The sequence below is a fragment of the Lynx rufus genome, unplaced genomic scaffold (genome assembly GCF_022079265.1).
Source record: "Lynx rufus isolate CCGP_SWC_20201006 ecotype Redwood Valley unplaced genomic scaffold, mLynRuf1.p SCAF_17, whole genome shotgun sequence".
In the NCBI taxonomy this organism is placed as follows: Eukaryota; Metazoa; Chordata; class Mammalia; order Carnivora; family Felidae; genus Lynx; species Lynx rufus.
Window position 1 is genome coordinate 37,668,403 of NW_025814831.1, and position 22,667 is coordinate 37,691,069.

Consider the following 22,667-nt stretch of genomic DNA (forward strand, 5'->3'; position numbering starts at 1 on the left):
TCACCAGCCATAGCATGCCAATAGCATAGTTTGCTTGTTTATCTGAACTCCTCTTTACCTGATCTCAACTGGTCCTACCGTTTCTCCCATTCTGGCCCTCATCCCCAGGGCCTGGGCCTGTAGCTACCAAAAATGGCTTAGGAATTCTTACACACATTTGAGAGACCTTCTGGGAATCAGCCCACCACCCTCTTCCCTGGTACACCATTAAATGAACTTGTGGCTCGTGTTCTCTGGTACTTTTATCTGTTTCGGGGCACAGTCCGGTTGTACCAGTGAACACAAACTCAACGGGAGTTCTGTCGTAATCTGCTTTACTTGACAGTACATGCATGCTGCCTCTTCTGAATGGAGTGTTACTACGAACATCTTCAGTGCATGGCGACAGCCTCTGAAGTACAGAATAGAGAAGGTCCGCTGTTCGTCAGTAACATTACAAATAGGGGGAGGGAAAGCATCAGTGGCCTGGAAACGGGTTAAGAACGGGGGAGGCCAGTGATCTGGAAGGGCTCCTCGCCCCAAGGTAAGGACACTGGACTTTGTCTGGCAACATATAATATGTACTCCAAGCAGTAATGCTTCTGCAGGCCTTGAATTTAGGTCTTCAATTAGCCTGCAGTTATTTTTTTTTAGCCTCGGTGCTCTTTACCCTTAAAAAAAACTTTTTAAGTAATCTCTACTCCCAGTGTGGGGCTCAAACTCACGGCCCTGAGACCAAGAGTCACATGCTCCACTAACCGAACCAGCCAGGTGCCCCTCTTCATCACACTTCTTAACCACAGATCGAAGAATCAGTTTCACAAAACCCATGCTATTAATTGCTCAGCAGCCTTCCCAACCTCTTTATTTCTTCCCTCTGCTTCTTCCGCCTTTCACTCTCCCTTCCTTCAAGAGGGAAGTGAAATGGACACAGCTTTCCACTGGTCACAAATGGGAAGTCTGCTTCTGTACCACGTGGCAGGGGCTGCCTTCCGGGAACAGCTCTGATGGGCAGAATAACAGTTAGGAGCAGAGGCTTTAGCGTCAGAGGACTTAAAAAGTCCATCTGGCAGGCAGCAAGTAGTGCAATTTTGAAGTCTGCCTTCCTGCAAAATGGAGATACAAACCTAATTTACAAATTTGTTCTGTTATCATTTCTCTTGACACATTTCTAGCCAAAGGTCAGCTCCCATTTTGAAGCTAGAGGTCACTTTTGAGCAATTCCATTACTAACAATTTACCCAACACGTGCTTCTACACAGACCGCACAGATGCGTGAGAGAATATTCGCTGCTCTCATTTGTAACAGCAATAACCATGAAACGATGGTAAGTGTCCATCGATAGGGGACTGCTGAAATACTACACAGCTGTAAAAAACAAGGTGTGTCTCCAGCTGCTGACATAGTAAGATCTCCAAGATATACTGCCAGGTGGAAAAAGCAAGTGGTACCATTTGAATTTTTACTGAAGACATTTTACTCCTCCTTAGGAAAATTCTTGCATTCGTGATAGTCCATTCATTCTAAGCAGTATCTGGTAAAAAACAGTTTGGACTACTTATTACATTAGGGGTTTGTTTACTATCTTTGGCTTATACACCCTCCACTCACCTTCTCCCACCAATCGTGTTCACTATTCCTATCAATATTAAGGATATAAACCCACCTGGCTTTTGGTGATGAGGAAGCCTAAATCCTTTTAGATGATCTTTGAGTCACCACGTCTAACAATAGCCTGCTTTCTTCCCTTATTTACAAGATGAATTCCCGGCAAGTCCCATTCCAGATGACGTCTCATAGGACATTAAAAAACCCATCAAAAACAGTGAACTCTGTGCAGACGGGGCCCAAATGATGCTTTGGAACAGAAACTGACACCATCGTTGTGAACAATGTGCCAGGCACTATACAAAGCATGGTGAAGCTTGGGCTCCGCACTGATGATCCCTTTACCATATGCCTCCGAAGCACTGCCATCAATTCTTTGGATGGCAAAACTGACTGCATGACAACACCGATGTGAACCCAGGGAATTAAATGTAATAAAACCAAGGACACCAGGACAAATATTGCTCCGCCAATGCCAGCAGTGTTTACATCAGCATCAATGGTGATGTAACATCTCCTGGAAGGATCCAACGCAGGAAGATAAGGAAGAGGGAGGAAAAAACAGGAGAGAAAGAACAGGGAAGATAAACAAGAAGAGGAAGGAAAACATTTCAGGGAAAAAAACATTCCGGAGGGAGGGGTAGAGACCAGGGCACATGGTACAAGCCCAATCAACATTTGCTGAACCAACAGAGCAGACAGGATGGACCTGTAGTTAGTGCTTCATGACCGTCCTTCCTGATGACTTAAAAAAATGAATGGTGCTAAAGCTGTGCCAGAAATGGGACCTCCAAGGAAGTTCAGCACAAAAACCTGGAAAAGTGTGACTTTCTCAGGTCTGTTTTAAAGGAACAATATAGAAAGGTACGTGATTAAAAAGGCACATTCTCTATACCCTACTTCCCCCTCAACCCTCTCAGGAGGGATCCCGATTGTGTCCCCAAGAACTCTGCGTGCATGTGCCATTTACCCCTTTGAACACAACACTGTCAATAAAGAAGGTCTTGTAACTTGCTTCTTCAGTCCCGGGTGCCTGCTGGCAAAGGGGCTCCCGCAGGACGGCAGTGATACTGCAGCACAGTCTGTTAAGGCTAGAATTTATATTTAAACATCCAGATTGCAAAATCATTTCCTTTTATTCTGTGGAACTTCAATCAAGTAAGTTGACTTGTGCATGATTTATGTTAATTTATACATGGTGGTGGGAATTAAGACTGAAGAAAGGCTCCTGGGGAAACTTCTGCTCTTTCTTTCAGAAGATCTTCAGGGCAGGGGCTGACTCCTCTCCACCTTCCCCACACTTCCTAACCAACAGTCGGCCCGAATAGACACTGGCCAAATGTTCAGAGCGGCTTCTCGAAGAGGGGAAATCTAGAAGGAAAAGGACATGAGAAGTAAACGTTCCTCTACGAGCTGAAACACACCCCCACCCCCACCCTGCAGCATCCTCCTTTTGCTCTGCCAAAGCTGTTAACGTTTCCATCCTTCCCACAACCAACTCCAGGAGGGCAGGGTTTGCCCACGGACCTGAACACAATGCGTGCCACTCTTCCACTATGGCTATGTGAACACTGTTCGGGCCGGGAGTGAGCCAGGGGGACACCTCCAGTGTCACATAAGTCCCCCAGGCATGGAGCACACTGCCTCTGCTCCCTTTGCAGGGACTTGTGTAAGCACTCATCCTTGCGGCTGCTGGGAAAAGGACTATACTTTGCCATCAGCCGGACCTTTACTTTCTTAAACAACCTGAGAGTTTTCATTCTGCATTATTACCCTCTGACACCCTTGTCTTCAATGGCTCCTTCTAGTTAGTGTTGCTTAATTCCTAGACTTGTTACTCTAGGTCACTTGCAGCTGTCAGGATTCCCCTTCGTAACTGCCCAGATCAGGACTCGGTTTCCTGAAAACCAGGTCTTCCTTTTTCTTAGTTTATTCCCCGTTTTGCTGGAGGACACTGCTAAATACCTTCCTAGGAAGGGAGGTGGGGTGGCACAGCTGGACGTGTCTGAAAACATCTGGATACATTTGGTGGGGTGTTAAGCACAGGTGGGGAGTCAGCTTTCCCCGTGAACTTGGGAGTCTATTCTTCCATTGTCGAAAAGTCCCTTACTGCTGATAAGAAGACAAGTCTTCAGTCTGATTCCTATTTTCTCATAGACAAACCATTTTTTCTTTTCTGGAAAAGGCTTTTTAGGATTACATCTTTGATGTTTTTGAAATTTCAACTAGATGTATCTAGGGAAGGCTCATTCATTGTGACGAGTACTTGGGAGCCTTTCACTTAAGACCCCATGAAGTCCTAGACTCTTTCCTCTTCTTTTCTACATTCTGGAACATTTACTCAACTCCTGCCCACCATCTACTCAGAGTACACAGACCCCTACTGGCACCTGCCTTCCAGGGTGCCAACAACTCAGAACGCAGCCTCCGCGCCAGTCCCTCCAGAGTTCACGAGACGGTGGCTTTCTCCCCTACACTGCCCCTGAACAAGCCACGCTCTTCTTCCAAAAATGTGTTGAGATATTTCCTTCATTGGTCACTGCAACTCTCCCCTCAGTGATGTTTGGAAAGAGAAGTTCTGAAAGTATCACAACTGGCATTTTCAGAGCGTTAGCTTGAATCCCATAATTCACAACTGTGCTTTGTAAGGAAAAAAAAAGCAAAACTCTCACAGTTAACAACTTACCTGTTTAGAACAACCCATTCACCTGTTCAGTTTCAGGGTCCAAATCAATATCATAGAAACAGGGCCGGGTGGGGAGTCCAGGCATTGTGCTCATCTAGGAGATGTGAAATAGCAGTAAAAATAAAGTGATCTTCGTTTCCACCTTCCCTTCAGATAAAAAGCCCAAGGCACAAAAACAGAATATTATTTTACAGTTGTCAAGAAAGGGCACTCTTCTTGTTACACACCAAGTCACCGATCCTGTTATGGCCTCACAGAGAGACCAGCGAGTCTTCAGCAAGCCAACACTGGGCTTCACTACCATCTTCCACATTGACCATTGCAACAAGAAGTAGCAAGGAAGGCCTTCCACCTACATTCTCTAAGGCAGGTGTGGGGATGCTGAGGAGTCTCCTCCCCCCTCCTCAGCCCTCATAAGACCAAAGGGAGGTGCAGGGTTTGTCTGCCTTTTAATTTTGTTTTAATTTGTTTTAATAAGTCTGGAGTTGGGGTGCCTGGGTGGCTTGGTCGGTGAAGCATCCGACTTTGGCTCAGGTCATGAACTCGCGGTTCATGGGTTCGAGCCCCATATCAGGCTCTGTGCTGACAGCTTGGAGCCTGGAGCCTGCTTCGGATTCTGTGTCTCCCTCTCTCTCTGCCCCTCCCCTGCTCATGCTCTGTCTCTGTCTCAAAAATAAATATAAACATTAAAAAAAAAAAAAAAAAAGTCTGTGTTGATGCCCGTATCATTCTGCTTCAGCAGCACATTAAGAATTAGTATCCGTTAACTTGGGCCAAGACATTTCTGTACAAAATCTAAATAGTTTTACAATCACTGTTCTTAGGGGTCCAGTTTGGCCTTCTAAAACTGAGCTCGTAATGCCTATGGATTATATTTGTACTTCCTTCTTTTCTAAAGACCTGGCTTTGACAAAAATCTACCTAGCGACAAATCCTTAAGGCTTGTAAGTAAACTTTCACCTGTAACAGTATCTTGTATAATGAATATGTACAAGTTCCAAATCAGATCCAGACAGGAAAAGAGTTTAAGCTGAACTTCCACAACTTAACGATAACTTCCCAGAACATTCTCTAGGGACCTGTTATCAGTCTCTATTCTGGAACTCTGTAAGCAACTGGTGGGTGTGTGGACAAGAAGGGGGAAGGAAGGAATTGGTCCTCAGACCTAGCAGAAAAGCCTGGAGGTGACGGTGAAGGTGACGGGCTTGTGCCCATTGATGCAGACATGCTACTGGCAAACTCAGGCCGGACCTGTCAGTTTTGCCTTCCCCTCAGTGGCCAACCCCTGCACGCACATCAAAAGCGAGTGCCCAGTGCAGCTCCTCCTATTCCAGCTGGCGGCTGCTGACAGTGTCTCCAAAGAGAATAACACCCGTTTCTGTGACAGTCAAGATGCCAGGCCAATGGTTTAACATTCCTATCGAAAGGTAACTTCTCTAAATCCCCAGGACCGAAGAACGTCGTCACAAAGCTGAACCTCCTGCTCTCTGCAGTGGCTGAAGGGGCACCAGCTTGCCCCACGCTGAGAGCTGAGTGGAGCAGGGCACACATCTTTAATAACTTGCCCAAGGCCAAAACCAGCAGTGAAAACTGGATGTGGCTTTAAAGTTACACACTTCAGACTTATAATGCCACCTCTTACCACTTTCTTTCTATCCTGAAAGAGTAACCCAGCTCCAGCAGGAGATCTGTTGGTTTCTTTTCCATTATAAATTGGCTCAGTTTACTATTTCGATCCTGTACTGCAGGTAAGGACTAGCTGCAGGTATAGGACACTGGGTGGATCAAAGGGGGAAACCTAGGCACAGGATCCGCATTAACCTGGGAAGGTCAGTGCAAACTGTGAGTGTGCCCTTCAGCAATCTCCCTCCCTTGTCAGCAAAGCTCCTTCTTTAATATGCACGAAGTCATAAGGAAGCATTTGATAATTCATCTTGAAGCAGAAATAAGCAACCTCATTTTCCAAGTCTAAAGGGTTCAATCGCATTTTAAGGGGGGAATTCTTTACTCAGAAACAACCAATTCCTTGAGTTTCAGGCATAAGCTGCAGGCCTGTCAAGATGATCAGGGAAGGTCGGAGCCTCTGTCCCTACCCCCTACCCCCTACCCCCCTACTGTTGGCCGGACTGAGTTAATCTGTGAAAGGTACCCAATGAATGTCAGTTGTGATGATACATTAGCACTATCACAGACTATCGATTAGGCCTGTCCTGGATTCAGTCAAGGTCATACTGCCCCTGGGAAACAGAACTGTTACTCATCACAAGTAGTCATGGCTTCACCCTTGAAAGGACACCAGGATGATCCACAGCAAGAGGATTAATCCTAACAGGCCCGACGCCAGCTTGCTTGTCAGCCATGGACTCTGCTCAGCTGGCACGTGCTTGATAGCTTCAGTGATCAATTTCAGACGAGAAGCACAGATGAACCACCCCCCACTCTGCCTGCAGCACTCACTTACCGTCCCCACCAAGGGGTACAGAAAACCGGCCCCGACGCTGGCGCGGATGTCACGGATGGGCAGGACGAAGCCTGTGGGCACGCCCTTCTGCTCTGGGTTGTGAGACAAGGACAAGTGTGTTTTGGCCATGCAGATGGGCAGGTTCCCAAAGCCCTGGGGAGAGAAAGGAACAAAGCAGGACAAATGAAAGGTTGACAACAAAGCACATCTGGGCATCGTGATGATACGGATTCTTCAATTTACTTAAAACATCTAATTCCTGGGGCACCTGGGTGGTTTAGTCGATTAAGCCTCCGACTTCAGCTCAGGCCATATTCTCGTGGTTCATGAGTTCAAGCCTCATGTGGGGCTCTGTGCTCACAGCCCAGCGCCTGAAGCCTGCCTCAAATTCTGTCTCCTCTTTTCTGTCCGTCCCCTGCTCGTACTCTGTCTCTCTCTCTCAAAAATAAATATTAAAAAAAAAAAACAATAAAACATCTAATTTCCTTTACATACACCTCTACCTCACTGACCTCAAGCTCTGTATTCTAGACCCCCCTCCCACCCCCCCAAAAAAGAATCACTGTTGGGTGAGGGAGGTAAGCATCCACAACCATATTCCAAAAGTGAGTATTTTATTTTCATCCATACAACCTATTAAAAATGATAGTTTGGAGCAGATGTGAGGACACAACTGAAGGCAGGCTCTCAGTATTTGAGGAAGACACTTCCTATTTCTCTATGGCTTTTCTACACGTTCATATACCACCTCTGGGTAGATAAAGAACTGGACCACCTAATCCAAGCTCAGTATCCAGAGGGGAGAAGACTGTCACCCAGAGAAGTGAGGCAGTGGGCGCCCAGCAGGGTGGGGAGAACTCAGGGACTCGGACATCCAGGCTGCTCTGTAAAGAGTTAAAAGAACCAACCAACCAAACACCCACCTGTTTTGTGTAAACGTCAGCTTTGTGTTGAGCTTCGGGGAGCAATTCAATGTCATCGGCCCCGTAGATCTTCTGCGCAATGATCCTGATTTTATCCTCAACTGGAAGCTAATGCACAGGAAAGAGGGGGAGATGCCATGACTGGACACACATGATGATGCTGAACTGGGCCACAGTCTAGGTCCAAGTTCCCACAAGGGCGAGAAAATGCTTTCACATACACATACAGATACACAAATAGTTTGAGGTGCATGTGGGTTACAAACATTTTCTTTTAATACCAAGCTCCAGATTTTATACGTGGAAAACATCCCACAGAGGTAAAGTTACTGTATGTGTGTGTGTGTGTGTGTGTGTGTGTGTGTGTGTGCGTGCGCGCGCGCACGTGTGCATGTGTATTCAGGACCTCCCTAGGTATGTCATAAACAATACTGCTGACTACCCAAGAATAATTATTTCTTCATAAATACAAAGTAGTGTTCTAATATTGGAGATCAGACTCACGTCAAACCAGACCTGGGATACTTCTGACGAAAGACAACCAGCATCCATCCAACAACTCCCGGTTTGTTATGTGAGAGGCAGATACTATTTTTAACATAAGACAGTGACTGCAAACCACTGTTGCTTAGAAATAGCCATAAAAACAAAATCACCTACGTATTAAAAAAACACCCCAATGACTTACATGACAACATGCACCGGGCGTGCTGCAGAAGGCCATGACTTGTGTGGCACCTGAAACAAACAGTGCCAGGCACGGAGGCCAGTGGTCTCTCACCCAGTGAGAGCCTCCCCCTCCAGGGGCTGCTCCGCTGGGGAATGAAATGCAAACTGCGTTAAGGAGAGACTGCCTAGAGGAAATGGGAAGGAAAGCTCCTTGGATGAGCAAAGTACTAAAATTAGGCAATAACCTGACTATGCTCCCTGGCAACTAAGGCTAACAGGACACATCGGGCAAATGTTGTTTTCTGAAAGGAGCAATAATCTATAAAGATAAAAATTTCCTTTGGAGCTACACAGTGCCAATTTAAGGAGAGGCTTTATATAATGGACAAAAATAAGGGGACTATTCAATCACGGTTGTATACAGACGCGACAGAGATCGCTTTCCTATGTGTCTTATCATTGGAGCTTTATAAATGCTGAGGCACATTCAGAGCTTCTGAAGTGAAAGTACTTTCGTTGAAGGGTGACTGAAGGCTAACAGATGCTAAATAAGACAAAAAGCGGCAGACTCCAGTGTATCAGAACAGAGAAAATTCCAAGTAGAAACGAGTGATAAAGTCTTTATCACTCAACTTCTTCTGGGCCTCCTGCTGGTCTTCAAGGACTGGGGGTTCCTAACTCAGGTACTGAGGATGGAGCTTAGAGAGAGGCCCTATAAATGCTTTCTTTGCATGTGTGTACAGATTGGCATTTACGGCATTTCCTGAAAATATGATTGGTTGAACAGATTTTCAAACCAGTCTATAAAACTAAAGCCTAATGGGAAAATGTCAATGTCAATAGGACAATGTCAATGAAATGTCAGTGTATTTTATCTGCAAAGGGCAAACAGAAACAAGAGAATGTTAAAAACTCAAGAATACTTGGGTTTCTTCCCTCTACCTTTTTATGGCTATTTTTGAAAGTCTATGACTATATTTTAAAAACCAAGCCAGAACCAGCCTGGAAAATACAAACAGAATTAACTACCACATCCATCCCATGCTCCTAACAAAGTTTCCAGGTGTCGTGAGCATGCTGCTTAATGTCTAATCACAACCTGAAATACACGGACAGATAGCTGAAAACAAAATACAACCCTACTATAAGAACAACGTTTCTCTGAACTCACTTTATCGCATCACAGAATAAGCAGTTACTCAGTGATGAAAAGAATACTAAAGCCTGCCGGGATGCTCTGGCTTTGCACTAGAGCTTCTCTGCACGTGAGGCAGCCCCAAACCAGGAGGTGAGCTTGGGAGCACGCAGCTTTCCCCTGGTACTGGGAAGTGGTCAAAAAGCTTTTCTGAGCATGATGGACCTCCCTGCCGATTTGCAACAACATGGCTGGTGCCTTGGGTTAAAGGCTGTAGTGAATTACACTACTGGTTCTACATTTAACCCTTTCTCCTGCCAGCAGAGAGAAGGTACCATGAGCCTTCCCAAAAGTTAGGTCGTGAGCCAACCTCCCAGAGTGTTCTTGCCTGGACCTGCTCCTCTGTAAATGAGCAGAAACATGCACTGGTAAGAAAGCTGTCTAGGGTTGAAAGCCCAGGCTGTGGTTGTGTAACTCACCTACGTGGGAATCAAACTCACAAGGCTAAAGACGCTAAACACGGGCTCTAAAGAGAGGCAGCCACACAGAAACCTCACTGTGCTTTTTTTTCCTTTTTGTTTTTGTTTTGTCTTATAGCAAGTAACCCACCTTGAGGTCATAGAGGAGCTGGAAGCTGCTGGGTGCCTGAGCTGCTCTCTGGACGGCCTGAGCTAGGGCTAAGGCGCCCTTGCCCCCTTCTGCCCAGTGAGTGCATTTCACAGCATCGAAAGCCCCGTGTTCTTTGGCGAGGCGGCTGACGAGGTCCAGCTCAGCTTCCGTATCTGTCCTGTAAAGGCAGCACTTTGTGTTAAAGCACTGATGACAGTTAGGACAAACTCTTTTGAGCTACTCACCGATAAATGGAAACTAATCAAGTAATACTGACTGGGTTTGAATCCCGGCTCCATCAGTTACCATCTGGGTGGACTCCTGGCTAGTTATTTAATCCTTATGTGCTTTGGTTTCCATGTGGTACAATGGGACTAATCATAGCACTTATTTCATTGGGATGTCATCAGGCTTAGTTGACAAACACATGCAAAATACTTAGAACATTCCAGGCACATCACAGGAATCAATAAATACTAGCTTTTTAAAAACGTTTCCTCCCATTCTGTTGTGGTTAGGCCATTATAACAAGACCAGAGCTAGCACTACAATACCTACACAGCCTACACAAGTTGCCTCTTGCACGAACACTTCTAGCTCAATACGGTCGACTCTTTGTCAAGATAATGTCCCACCAGACCTCCTAAAATAATAGAACTCTGTAGGGCTATGACCTTCTGTTAGCACAAAAGGCCTCTAGAGAGCACAAAGAACATTTAACTTCAGGCCTGTGTGTCACCCACTTCACCCAGTAGAGAAGGGGACCCATGGGAGCCAAATCTGACCCTGGACCTTCAGTGGCAGGAGTGACGAGTTTGCTGTGGCGTCTGTGGTGTAGCTCACACCACAGGCTCTCATTATTGGCTGCTAGAACACAGGCTTAATAACCAATACCAGTAGCTGGAGAACAAAACAAAGCTAAAAGCAGTGCTATACAGTCAGCTCCAGGAGATGTTTTCTGACCATTTTCCACAGTCCCGTTGACTCCTACTCTTTGTACTTACTTGAATGCATTCACAGCCACTACCACTGGAACTCCAAACATTCTGGCATTTTCAATTTGTTTCTTTAAGTTACTGAAGCCTTTTTCAACCAGCTCCAGGTTCTGTAAAAACAACAGGGAAGGTCCATGAGGCCAGCTGCAGGTTCTTCTTAAAAGAACTCCTTGAACCAGCAGCCAGCCACTTAGTCAGAACAAGCCAAGGGCAGATCTGCTGATGCATTTCGCACACCGTGGTGAGGGGGCGCTAGGGAGCCATAACCCTGGGCCAGCCTGTAACACTGGAGTGGCGTCAGGCTCGTCTCCTGGCTGTCTTGAAAGCATGAGAGTGGGCATAGCTGCTGTCATCACACCACATCTTAATTGCATATTTGCTGTTTGCAGAGAATCAGTTGCTCTTAAGTAATTTATATTTATAGCCTTGTGTTTATAGATGTCATGTACTCATGTGGTACAATGGTACAAACTCTACTCAGCATCTCGCACAGGAGACAGAGCCTAGCACAGTGCCTGGGGTTCATTACACAGCCACCACACGTGCCGTCAGAAAACACAAAGTGATCAGTGAGGCTTTCAAAGGTTCTAATGAGCTCAACCATGTACCTTCACTCGGGACAAAGAAGATAGATGCCACCTTTAATAACCAAATACTATGACGTTTAAAGGAAAGTAATTAAGGAAACATACCTTTAAATATGTTAAATGTTAATGGCAGCTCTACTTGCAGCCTTGGAAAACTGCAAACACAAACCTCCTTTGATGGGGGACTGCGCCAGTGAGTTATGACATACACCCTCTATTAAATATCATGCAGATGCCATGAAAAGTGAGATAATCCGCATTAACATGAAAACTGTCAAAGATGTACTAAAGTGTGCCAAAGTTATAAAACTATGGACAGCTTCATTAATTCCACTTCTGGACAAATACAAAAATACGTGTATATATTCATGAAATGTTTTAAATGTTGAAAAATATATACCAAACTGTTCAGGGGACTCATATTTGTGTATTATATCCTTACATTGCTTAACTTTCTTTTACAAAAAGGATGCTACCATTATAAGCTTAAAATACATTAGATATCTTTAAGATAAAAATGTAATAGTTTTACGTAAAAATACATACACTGGCTCATGAGCAAACCCAGCAGTCACAGCCCTTGGTTTGTGGATTCAATGAAAGAGCAGAAAAAGGGGGCAAGATAAAGGTAGAAAACAATTACAGTTATAAACATGACTTAGGCTTTTTTCTCCTTTAATAGTTGAAAACTAAAATTAGGATTGAGTTGATATTCTAAAGAGCACTGCTAATTCTTTACCTCTAGTCACATGGAAACCAATTAATATGTAAGACCGATTGAGAACAGTTTTTGAAAAGTAGAATTTCGTAAATGAAGACACCAGCTGGGCCAGTGAGGGGCAGTCACTCTAATTAGACACAGGAAAGGCTGTGGGGTGGCAGGAGGGCCAGAACTGTGAATTCCCCTCCTACGCGTGAATCAGACAAATGACCATAAAAGGCAAATCATAACTCAGAAGACAGGCAGACTCAAGACACTAACAATTCTCTTCTAGCTGCTTCTGAAATACTTCATTTAGGGCTTGAACAGTGGCACTCGATTGCTTGACAACTTCAAAAGCCTCCAAAAAAGGCAGAAGAATTGAATTCACAGTGGCAGCGGCTGACCTTCCCGTCTCATGCGAGGGTCTGTCTCTCACAGAACCACCCCAACAGCCTCCAGGGATTTGGGTAGTAAATGATATAAAGAGGAAAAGGCTCAAGGTCACAGTTCTTCTTTGAGCTCCTCCTTGACAGCTAGAGACCAAATCAGCTTAGGGAAACTTTACCTAGAAAAATATAACCAGGATCCTGACTGCATAGTGCCCCTTTAAGGTGGATTTAAATACACAGAGAAAGAGACATTTCACAGAAAGTCCCTACTTGTTCCAGACTCAGATGGCATTTGGTAAGGAAGCAGCCGACACATTAAGGCAGTGGAAAGAAACGTCATTAGTCTATAGGGCAGGGTTTCTCCACCTCACCACCTCTGACATTTGGGGCCAAATGATTCTTCGCCGTGGGGCTGACCTGTGCACCACATGGTGTTTAGAGGCAGCCTTGGCCTTTACTCAGTGCCAGCAGCACTTTCTACCTGAAGTGGAAACAACCAAAAATAGGTCTCTAGACATTGCCAAATGTCCCCCGGGGGGCAAAACTGCTCCCGATGGAGAACCAACCACTGGTTTCACTAGAAGCACTTCTTCCCTACTTTATTCGATAAGATTCTTCAGCACACAGCAGGCCTCTTACTGCCCCTGTCCACAGGAGCCATACCCACCCCCCTCATTTCCAAACAGGCTGAGAGACGCTGATTCTGCGTATTCTCTAGGACAAGTGGTTAGAAATGACTGAAGTTACCTCCTCTATGTAAGCCTTGGGAAGAGGCAGTCCAGCAGTAACCTGGAAGGAAAGCAGGCAAAGTCAGAGGCATTTTCTACTTACAATCCGGTTTTAGCTTAAAGTGATGCCTTGCCATGTGTAAAAGGCCAGAAGCTGCATACTGGCGGGGGAGGGGTGGTTTACAGCAGGATAAGGTTGTTTCCTGTCCAAGGGATTTAGGGCATATGACCAACAACAAAAATGTCTGGTTTGAGCATTGTGGGAAACCTCTATGGCCTGAATGAGGGACGTGAGGGCAGATCTGTGAAGGTGGTGGGGAAAGGGATGTGTTCTAGCCAAGGGCCATAACCTCAGTGAGCAAAGCACACAGCAGTGGGGGCGGAAGTAAAGGTGCATGTATGGAAAAAGGCAGTGGTCAGAAAGGCCACCCTGAATGTCCCCCAGAGGAGTCTGTGACAGGCCCTGCAATGGGCTCCTGACCTGGTCCACGGAGCCAATGCGCAAGTTTGTGGGGCTGAACTAGGGAGCATGAGCAATAAAACAGGAGGGACACAGCCCAGGATTTTCTCCCTCCATCAGAGTATATTTCAAGGTGTCAGAATACTTAAGTGGTGAGTTCACTGTTACGGAGGTGGCCGGTGGCTTGGCTTCTGCCGCATCCACAGGGAAGAGCACTGAGGTAAAGGTGCTCATTCCAGGGACTCCACTGTGGACAATGGGCGTGCCTTACAAGGCTTCAGCCACCCAGCGTGGTCCACTCCCATTCCTCTGTCTCCAAAGGGGGCCAGAGAGGCGGGGCGGCAAGCAGGGACATGAGCCACCGTGTTCTGGGGCTGACATGTAGCTCCATGAGGGACTGTGAGCAGCATGTCTGGCTCCTTGACAGAAGTGAGGCTACGTACGAGGCTCTCCTTCTCTGCTGCCTGAGTTAAGTGTCTGGCATTATGTTTCAGACCATGAGGGCAGGAGGAAAGAAGGTGCAACGGTGTGAGGGGTGCAAGAGGAAAACATGTTGGTTATAACTGGGAAGATAAAAGGAGTCCAACCTGCATTCGTGGGCTAGGAGTGCTTTTGGTACCTGGGGGACCAGTGACACTGGAGAGGTGTCCTGGGGTTGCATTATGGCCGTGGTTCTCACAGAGTGGTCTGGGGACCGAATCCCTTCACAGGGCCATGAGGTCACGACTATTTCCATAGTAACTCTAAAATATCACGGCTCTTTTCACACTCATTCTCTCACTGAGCGTACAATGGACTTTTGCAAAGAATACGTGACATGTGCTAACACAACTGATTCGTGCAGAACATGAAAATCCAGTAGTTTTCAATTAGGCCAGATACTGAAGAGACCTGAAAACTGTACGATGCTTACATTTTGTTTGGGGAAATGTAAGAACTTTTCATTTAAAAAAAAATTGTTTTTGTTAAAATGTAACTCATCTTCAATTCCCAATATAGTCAATTCCGATATAACTACCGAAACAAAAGCTCTTTCAGCGCCTCAAGAATTTTAAGCGTAAAGAAGTTCTGAGACTAAAATGCTTGAGAACTGCTGTATGATAGCTACACGTAGAACACTGATTTTAGGGGCGCCCGGGGGGGGAGCGGCGCTCAGTCAGTTAAGCAACTGACTTCAGCTCAGGTCATGATCTCCCAGTTCGTGGATTTGAGCCCCGCGGCAGGCTCTGTGCTGACAGCCTGGAGCCTGCTACGGATTCTGTGTTGCCCTCTCTCTGTCTCTCCCCCACCCACACTCTGTCTCTCTCAAAAGGAATAAACATTTAAACAAACAAACAAACAAAGAAACACCGACTTTAAGAGAGGGGGCTCTTATTTCTCAAGTTGTAAGACCAGCTTCTAAAATTTAAGAAGGCTAGGAATTTAATACTTCTTCAAGTAATTTCTGAAAACTAGCACACTGTCTTCATGTACGTGTGCTAAAGAAAAGGTATTAAAATAATAGGATAAAAAGTGTAATTTCTAACCAGTAGGAATTCAGGAACACACAAAGTTCAGGTTGGAGTTGAAGATAGAAACTAGTCCTAACCTAGTTTCTCTCTGTTACCCGGAGGCAGTCCAGGGCAGACCTACCTTTCTCCTCCCCTTCTCTCCTACTCCGTGCTAGTCCCACCCAGCATGTGCCTTTCAAGAAGGCCCTGACCTCTGTCTCAGCTTAATGGTTTGCTTGGCTGGCTGCAAGCGTCACTATTTAGAGGGAAAATGGGACTCATTTAAAAACAGTCTAAACATAAAGGGGCTTTTTGTGGATATAGCCAAGCCCATGTCCTTGGAGGGGCTTAGATATTATCAGATGGCTCCCTCAGAAGACAAGCCGCGAAGCCCATTTCCACCATCTGTAAATGCCAAGAGCCACCAGTGCCTGTGAGTGATAAGGCGGCCAGTACAAGAGCCGTCTGAACACCTCTTGCTTTGGGCACCTCTTAGTCATGAGAATATGAGCAGCTTCATGAAGAAACAGGCACAGGCCATCCCAAGTTCCTCCTAGCCTTCAGAACATTCCTGACAATCAGATCCTTCCAACTCTTGGTCCTCACCGTCGGGCCGCCCCCGTGCATTTTAAGAGCCCTGACAGTGGCAACAAGCACCACCACGTGAGGGCGGAGACCAGAATACCGGCATTTGATGTTAAAAAATTTTTCCATTCCAATGTCGGCTCCAAATCCTGCTTCAGTCACTGTAAGTAAGGAGAAAAGCAACTGTAAAAAGGCCATCCCGACTCCTTTGATATTAAAAGGAAAACAGGTGATCCACCGATTTTGCAAAAATACTCACCCACAAACCCTTCAGGGCCAACAAGCTTGAGTGCGATCCGGTCTGCAATGATAGAGGAATTCCCATGTGCAATGTTGGCAAACGGTCCAGCATGAACAAATACCGGAGTGCCCTATGGAAATCAAGACATCGTGAGCAGTGCCGCCAACATGGTCAAGGGGACGAAAGTCAGTTGGAATCCGAAAGATAAAGACTTCCCAGAAGAAAAATACAAAGCCCCCTCTTTTCTATTTCAGCAGCATCCCGATCACAACAGTGAGGAAGAATGGGAAGAGAGACACGGGCAGGTACAGAACTCCCTGACTCCCCAAGAGAAGTGTGATTTAGAACCACTCTGCTCTGACACGGAAGACTGGTCTGGGAAGGCGGTGGTCACTCTGCTCACCTCTAACGTCTGCATGAGATTGGGCTTGATTGCATCCTTCATAAGCACTGTCAATGCACCACTCACCCCCTACAAAACAAAGGCATGGAGCATTGCTTCCGACCCGCAAGAAACCCCAACCTTTTCAAACCAAAACTCAACATTCTCCGGTCTTCCTTTTTTAGCCACTGTGCATCAATCCGTACTTTCACCTGAGCTATACCATCCATTTACTTATTTTTTTCTGGATATACTATGAAGTTACCACTTATTTTGAGCAGAGATAACACACAGAATGAAAATGACATTCACGTGGAATTTGTGCAAAACATGGAACTCTGGAAACAAGCATCTCAATCAAGCTCTGTTGCTGACTGATGAGGGGAGTCCATTTTATACTGGTTTATAGCACAGAAATGCTAGCTCTTAGAGAACTGAGTTATTTGTAACTTTGATGTCTGGGCAGAAATGGCTAAAAACCAAATTCAGTGTGTGTTTCCCAAAGCTGAAACTGAAAATTTACCCAGGAGTTCAATACAAACTCTTAAAATCTGGTCTCTCTTTGAAACCATCCAACCATAGTTGAACGAACTGGTAACGAAGTAAGAAAGAGCTATGGATCCCACCCATGTTCAATTTTTGGGAGTTTCCAAGTTTCTGGTTTGGGTGTAAAACTTTATTAAAAAAATTTCTGGGAGGGCGCCTGGGTGGCTCAGTCGGTTAAGCATCTGACTTCCGCTCAGGTCATGATCTCATGGTTTCTGAGTTCAAGCCCCGTATCAGGTTCTGTGCTAACAGCACAGAGCCTGGAGCCTGCTTCGGATTCTGTGTCTTCCTCTCTCTCTGTCCCTTCCATTCTCTCTCTCCCTCTCTCTCAAAAATAATAAATAAACATTAAGAAAAACATTAAGGGGCGCCTGGGTGGCTCAGTCGGTTAAGCGTCCGACTTCAGCTCAGGTCATGATCTCGCGGTCCATGAGTTCGAGCCCCGCGTCGGGCTCTGGGCTGATGGCTCAGAGCCTGGAGCCTGCTTCCGATTCTGTGTCTCTCTCTCTGCCCCTCCCGCATTCATGCTCTGTCTCTCTCTGTCTCAAAAATAAATAAACATTAAAAAAAGTTTAAAAAAAAATTTAAAAAAATTTTTTTAACGTTTATTTTTGAGAGAGACAGTGTGAGCAGGGGCGGGGGTTGGGGGGCAGAAAGAGAGGGAGACACAGAACCGGAAGCAGGCTCCAGGCTCTGAGCTGTCAGCACGGAGCCCGACACGGGGCTCGAACTCACAAACTGTGAGATCATGACCCGAACCGAAGTCGCACTCTTAACCTAAGACTGAGCCACCCAGACACCTCTGGGTGTAAACTTTAAAATGATTTCTTTTCTTACACATATTGGCTGTGGAAACAAGAACTTAGTATTTCCCCTTTTCTGAATTCAACTGACAGACTGCTAATCACAGGCCGAACATTTTGGTGTATGTGAACACAAACAGGCTTTCAAAAAATTAATCTGTAAGATTCTCTCATTTCAAACCTCTTATTACCACACAGTTCAGAAATAACCCTGAAGTGCAGAAGTAGCCTAGGGGGACCATCAGATAAACCGCTAATGAGTTGTTCCCAATGTGCTTATTAGCATGGACATGGCGGTCAGCGAGCCTCGTGACAAGAGGCCTCTCTGCAGGAAGAGGCCAGGTGTGGCTCCAAGCTCAGCTACTAAGGACCTCACTGGGACACTGGCTGTTCTCTGAAAACTGAAATTATACATCCGCTTTTAGGAATACTCACAGGTTCAAGGTGTTGCTCAAACCATCAGAAACCTGTGGTCTATTACTGGAGCATACCACCCGTTACTCGCTACGAAGTGCTGTTTATAAATTTCGAATTCTCTTACAAGCAGGAAAATCACAGTGAATTCATCAGTAACTGCTGAGATACGCTAACAGACACAGGCGTGTCACTGAGCTTGCAGCAGCCGGGTACCCACCAGATCTTCGGTACTGATGGGCTCCCCCTTCTTGCTGGATGCCACCACCATTTTGCTCAGTCTCTCCCTCATGTCTTCTAGTGAACCGGTGAGAGCCAGGACAGCCATGATTTCACTGGCCACAGAGATATCAAACTGGGCCTGTCGGCAGGGAAAAGACACGACACACAACACTGCATCCAACCAGAAGACTGGATCGCGAAAGCAATCCCTGTTTGCATCCAAGCCTTAAACAAATACCTTAAAAGGACAGAATGAGAGTAGTGCACAAAGAACTTAATGAAAATAATTCCCCAAGAACAAAAATGTGTAATCAATTATTCCAAGACCTTGAGTAGTTAATTTTTAAAAATAAATGCTCCAGTAGGAAAAAAATAAGCTCCGTTGAAGGCAGCCTTCAAGTGGTGATGGTTTCCCTAACCCACAAGGAAACGACACAGAAGCTCTTACATCGAAGAAACATCATAAATGGCCACAAAAAAAGAGACAGTTTGAACAAATCACGTACGAGGATATTCACTGGGGGCTTCCACCTCCAGGAAAAAATACGGGGGGGAAAACACACAGGTGACACATGGGATTTATTACGAAAGCCGTCAGGAGTGCTCGTTACCACACACCTACTCACTTCCATTTTAAAAAGGAGAAGGCAGAACAACACCTGGCAGGATCAATGGTACGGGAGAGGACGGAGGAGGACAGAAGCAGCAAGGATCTGGTTCACAAGAATGAATTTACTGAGAAATGAACAAATAGCTACCGTCCGTGTGTGCCCTTTCTCTGTTGGAGACTGTCCAATTGTGATCTTCCTCAGGAATCTATCATTGGTGTCCAATACTACAGTAGAAAGAGAAGATACAGAACAGCCTTCAGTACAAGCACAGTAAGTTAACCCGACAGCCTTACAAGTCCAACTCAACGACAGTCTACCAAAATTTGACTTCAAAGCTGATGGCGAAGCTAGAATATGGGTTGAAGTTCAGAAATGATGCTCTCAAACTATAAACGAACAGGGAATTATTTTAAAAGAAGGAGGGGCGCCTGGGTGACTCAGTCGGTTGAGCGTCCAACTTCAGCTCAGGTCATAATCTTGCAATTCTGTGCTGACAGCTCAGAGCCTGGAGCCTGCTCTGGATTCTGTGTCTCCCTCTCTCTCTGACCCTCCCCCGTTCATGCTCTGTCTCTCCCTGTCTCAAAAATAAATAAATGTTTAAAAAAACAAATTTTTTTTTAAATGTTAATTTTTGAGAAGGAGCAGGCAAGCAGGGGAGGGGCAGAGAGAGGGGGAGACAGAGGATCTGAAGCTGACAGCGCAGAGCCCGACACGGGGCTCCAACCCATGACCTGAGCCGAAGCCAGATGCTTATCCAACTGAGCCACCCAGGTGCCCCTTATTTTATTTTTTAAAATATGTATATTTTTAATTTTAGAGAGAGACAATGCAAGCAGGGGAAGAGGGGGGCAGAGAGAGAGAGAGAGAGAGAAAATCTCAAGCAGGCTACACACTCAGTGTGGAGCCCAATGCAGGACTTGATCCCACCAGCCTGGGATGGCGACCTAAGCCAAAATCAAGACTCAGATGCTCAACCAAATGAACCACCCATGCACCCCTAAGAGACTTCATTTTTAAGTGATCTCTGCCCCCAATTTGGGACTTGAACTCACAACCCCAGGTCAAGAGTCATATGCTCAACCGACGAAGCTGGCCAGGGCACCCCTAAAGAAGGATATACATTTTTAAAGTTTATTCATTTATTTTTGAGGGGGCCAGTACACAGAGAGAGGGAGACAGTAACTCCCAAGCAGGCTCTAGGCTGTCAGATGCAGGGCTCGAACCCACAAACCACGAGACCATGACTGAGCTGAAATCAAGAGTCGGACATTCAACAAACTGAGCCACCTAGATGCCCCAAAGAAGGATGTTTTTAAAGAAAGAGTGACTTGGTTTTATTCTGTCTAGAGAATTCAAACAATTAACTACAAATCTGGCATCTATTTTAAAGCCCATTACACGTAAAAAGAAAACCAGAGCCGGCCAGTTTTTTAAAAGGCCAAGGTTATTGTTCTGTGGGGTGTCACTGACCTTACACCATCCTGACACACAAGAGCCATAAATGCAGGGCAAGGCAAATGCTTTCTGAAGCATGCTAGGTACAGGCTTACTCTTTCCTTTAGCACACTTAGAAGAAATAATTTCCATTCTGATGACAGAATACGTATCCAATTGTATACCCCTGGAAAACATGGCAAAGATCAACTAGCTAACTAATCTTAATTCCACCTTCCAGGACTAATTACTGTTAACATTTTGGTGTATTACCAATTTTGTTTTTTGTATGACGTGCCAAACAATAATGAAACACACAATGAACAACAAACCAGTTCATACTCTAAACGGGTCAAACAGGAGAGACATTTTTAAGGCCCTTGATTACATGTGAAATTATTTTCCATAAAGACTGTAATAATTTAAACCCCCGGGGTGCCTGGGCAGCTAAGTCGGTTAAGTGTCTGACTTTGGCTAAGGTCATGATCGTGCGATTTGTGAGTTCAAGCCCTGCAACCAGCTCTGTGCTGACAGCTTGGGGCCTGCAGCCTGCTTCAGAGTCTGTGTCTACCTCTCTCTCTGCCCCCTCTCCCCCTCACGCTCTGTTTCTCTTTCTCAAAAATAAACATTAAAAAAAAATTTTTTTTTGGGGGCGCCTGGGTGGCGCAGTCGGTTAAGCGTCCGACTTCAGCCAGGTCACGATCTCGCGCTCCGTGAGTTCGATCCCCGCATCAGGCTCTGGGCTGATGGCTCAGAGCCTGGAGCCTGTTTCCGATTCTGTGTCTCCCTCTCTCTCTGCCCCTCCCCCGTTCATGCTCTGTCTCTCTCTGTCCCAAAAATAAAAATAAAAACGTTGAAAAAAAAAAAAAATTTAAAAAAAAATTTTTTTTTTAAATGTAAACCCCAAAAGCAGGTCTTGCACAATGCATAACAATGCATGTACACACACACACACACACACACACACACACACACACACCACTTGGTAAGCGAAGGATGTAATGGGCTGTTAGAGCCTACTCTTATTTTCAAAAACTATGTCAAGTTCTTTGTATTTGATTTCTCTCTATAAAATAGCCTGTCAATAGGTATGATCCATTTTTTTCCTTGTCTGCTTCTACTTTCTTAGGAAGCATGAATTAGACATAAAGCAAAGGAAAAGGGAATGAGATACTAAATTTTCAAAATAGATCTTTACCTTATTCCTCATAAAATATTATACCATCTGTCAATGAAAGCAAAGGAAAAGGTATACCAATGTGATTTTAGATACTAAAGAAGTCATCTTTAAAATGCCATTAACCCAGAGTACCTGGGTTGCTCAGTTGGTTGGGCGTTTGACTCTTGATTTCGGCTCAGGTCATGATCTCACAGTCCGTGAGTCAGGCCCTGCATCAGTCTCTATGCTGACAGCATGGAGTCTGTTTGGGATTCACTGTCTCCCTCTCTCTGCCCCTCCCTGCTCACTCTCTCTGGTTCTCTCTCTCTCTCAAAATAAATAAATAAGCTTTCAAATAAACATTAAAAAAATAAATTTAAAAGATTTTTAAAAAGGAGTACCTGGGTGGCTCAGTCGGTTAAGTGTCCGACATCAGCTCAGGTCATGATCTCGCGGTCCATGAGTTCGAGCCTCTGCATCTGTGCTGACAGTTCAGAGCCTGGAGTCTGCTTTGGATTCTGTGTCTCCCTCTCTCTCTGCCCCTTCCCTCCTCACACTCTGTCTCTCTCTCTGTCTCTCAAAAATAAATAAACATTAAAAACAAAATAAAAAAAAAATTTTTTTTAACATCTATTTATTTTTGAGAAACAGAGTGAGACAAAGCATGAGCAGGGGAGGGGCAGAGAGGGAAGGAGACACAGAATCTGAAGCGGGCTCCAGGCTCTGAGCTGTCAGCACAGAGCCTGATGCGGGGCTTGATCCCATAGACCGTGAGATCATGACCTGAGCCGAAGTTGGACGCTCAACCAACTGAGCCACCCAGGTGCCCCAAAAGACAAAATTTTTA

At 45.5% G+C, this 22,667-nt stretch overlaps 1 protein-coding gene across 1 annotated transcript in view; it reads right to left on the minus strand.

Annotated features, from left to right (window-relative positions):
• Positions 1-2,705: 2,705 nt before the first annotated feature.
• Positions 2,706-22,667, minus strand: part of MTHFD1 (methylenetetrahydrofolate dehydrogenase, cyclohydrolase and formyltetrahydrofolate synthetase 1) — a 61,629-nt gene continuing 41,667 nt past the window's right edge. The window contains exons 17-28 of the mRNA XM_047079529.1: positions 19,375-19,451; positions 18,615-18,755; positions 16,653-16,721; positions 16,268-16,379; positions 16,030-16,169; positions 13,493-13,534; positions 11,076-11,176; positions 10,072-10,249; positions 7,659-7,766; positions 6,736-6,888; positions 4,275-4,368; positions 2,706-2,959 (exon numbers count right to left, since the gene is read on the minus strand). Of these exons, the coding sequence (XP_046935485.1) occupies positions 4,279-4,368; positions 6,736-6,888; positions 7,659-7,766; positions 10,072-10,249; positions 11,076-11,176; positions 13,493-13,534; positions 16,030-16,169; positions 16,268-16,379; positions 16,653-16,721; positions 18,615-18,755; positions 19,375-19,451 (1,211 nt within the window). The 3' untranslated portion in view covers positions 2,706-2,959; positions 4,275-4,278. The remainder of the gene's footprint in view (positions 2,960-4,274; positions 4,369-6,735; positions 6,889-7,658; positions 7,767-10,071; positions 10,250-11,075; positions 11,177-13,492; positions 13,535-16,029; positions 16,170-16,267; positions 16,380-16,652; positions 16,722-18,614; positions 18,756-19,374; positions 19,452-22,667) is intronic.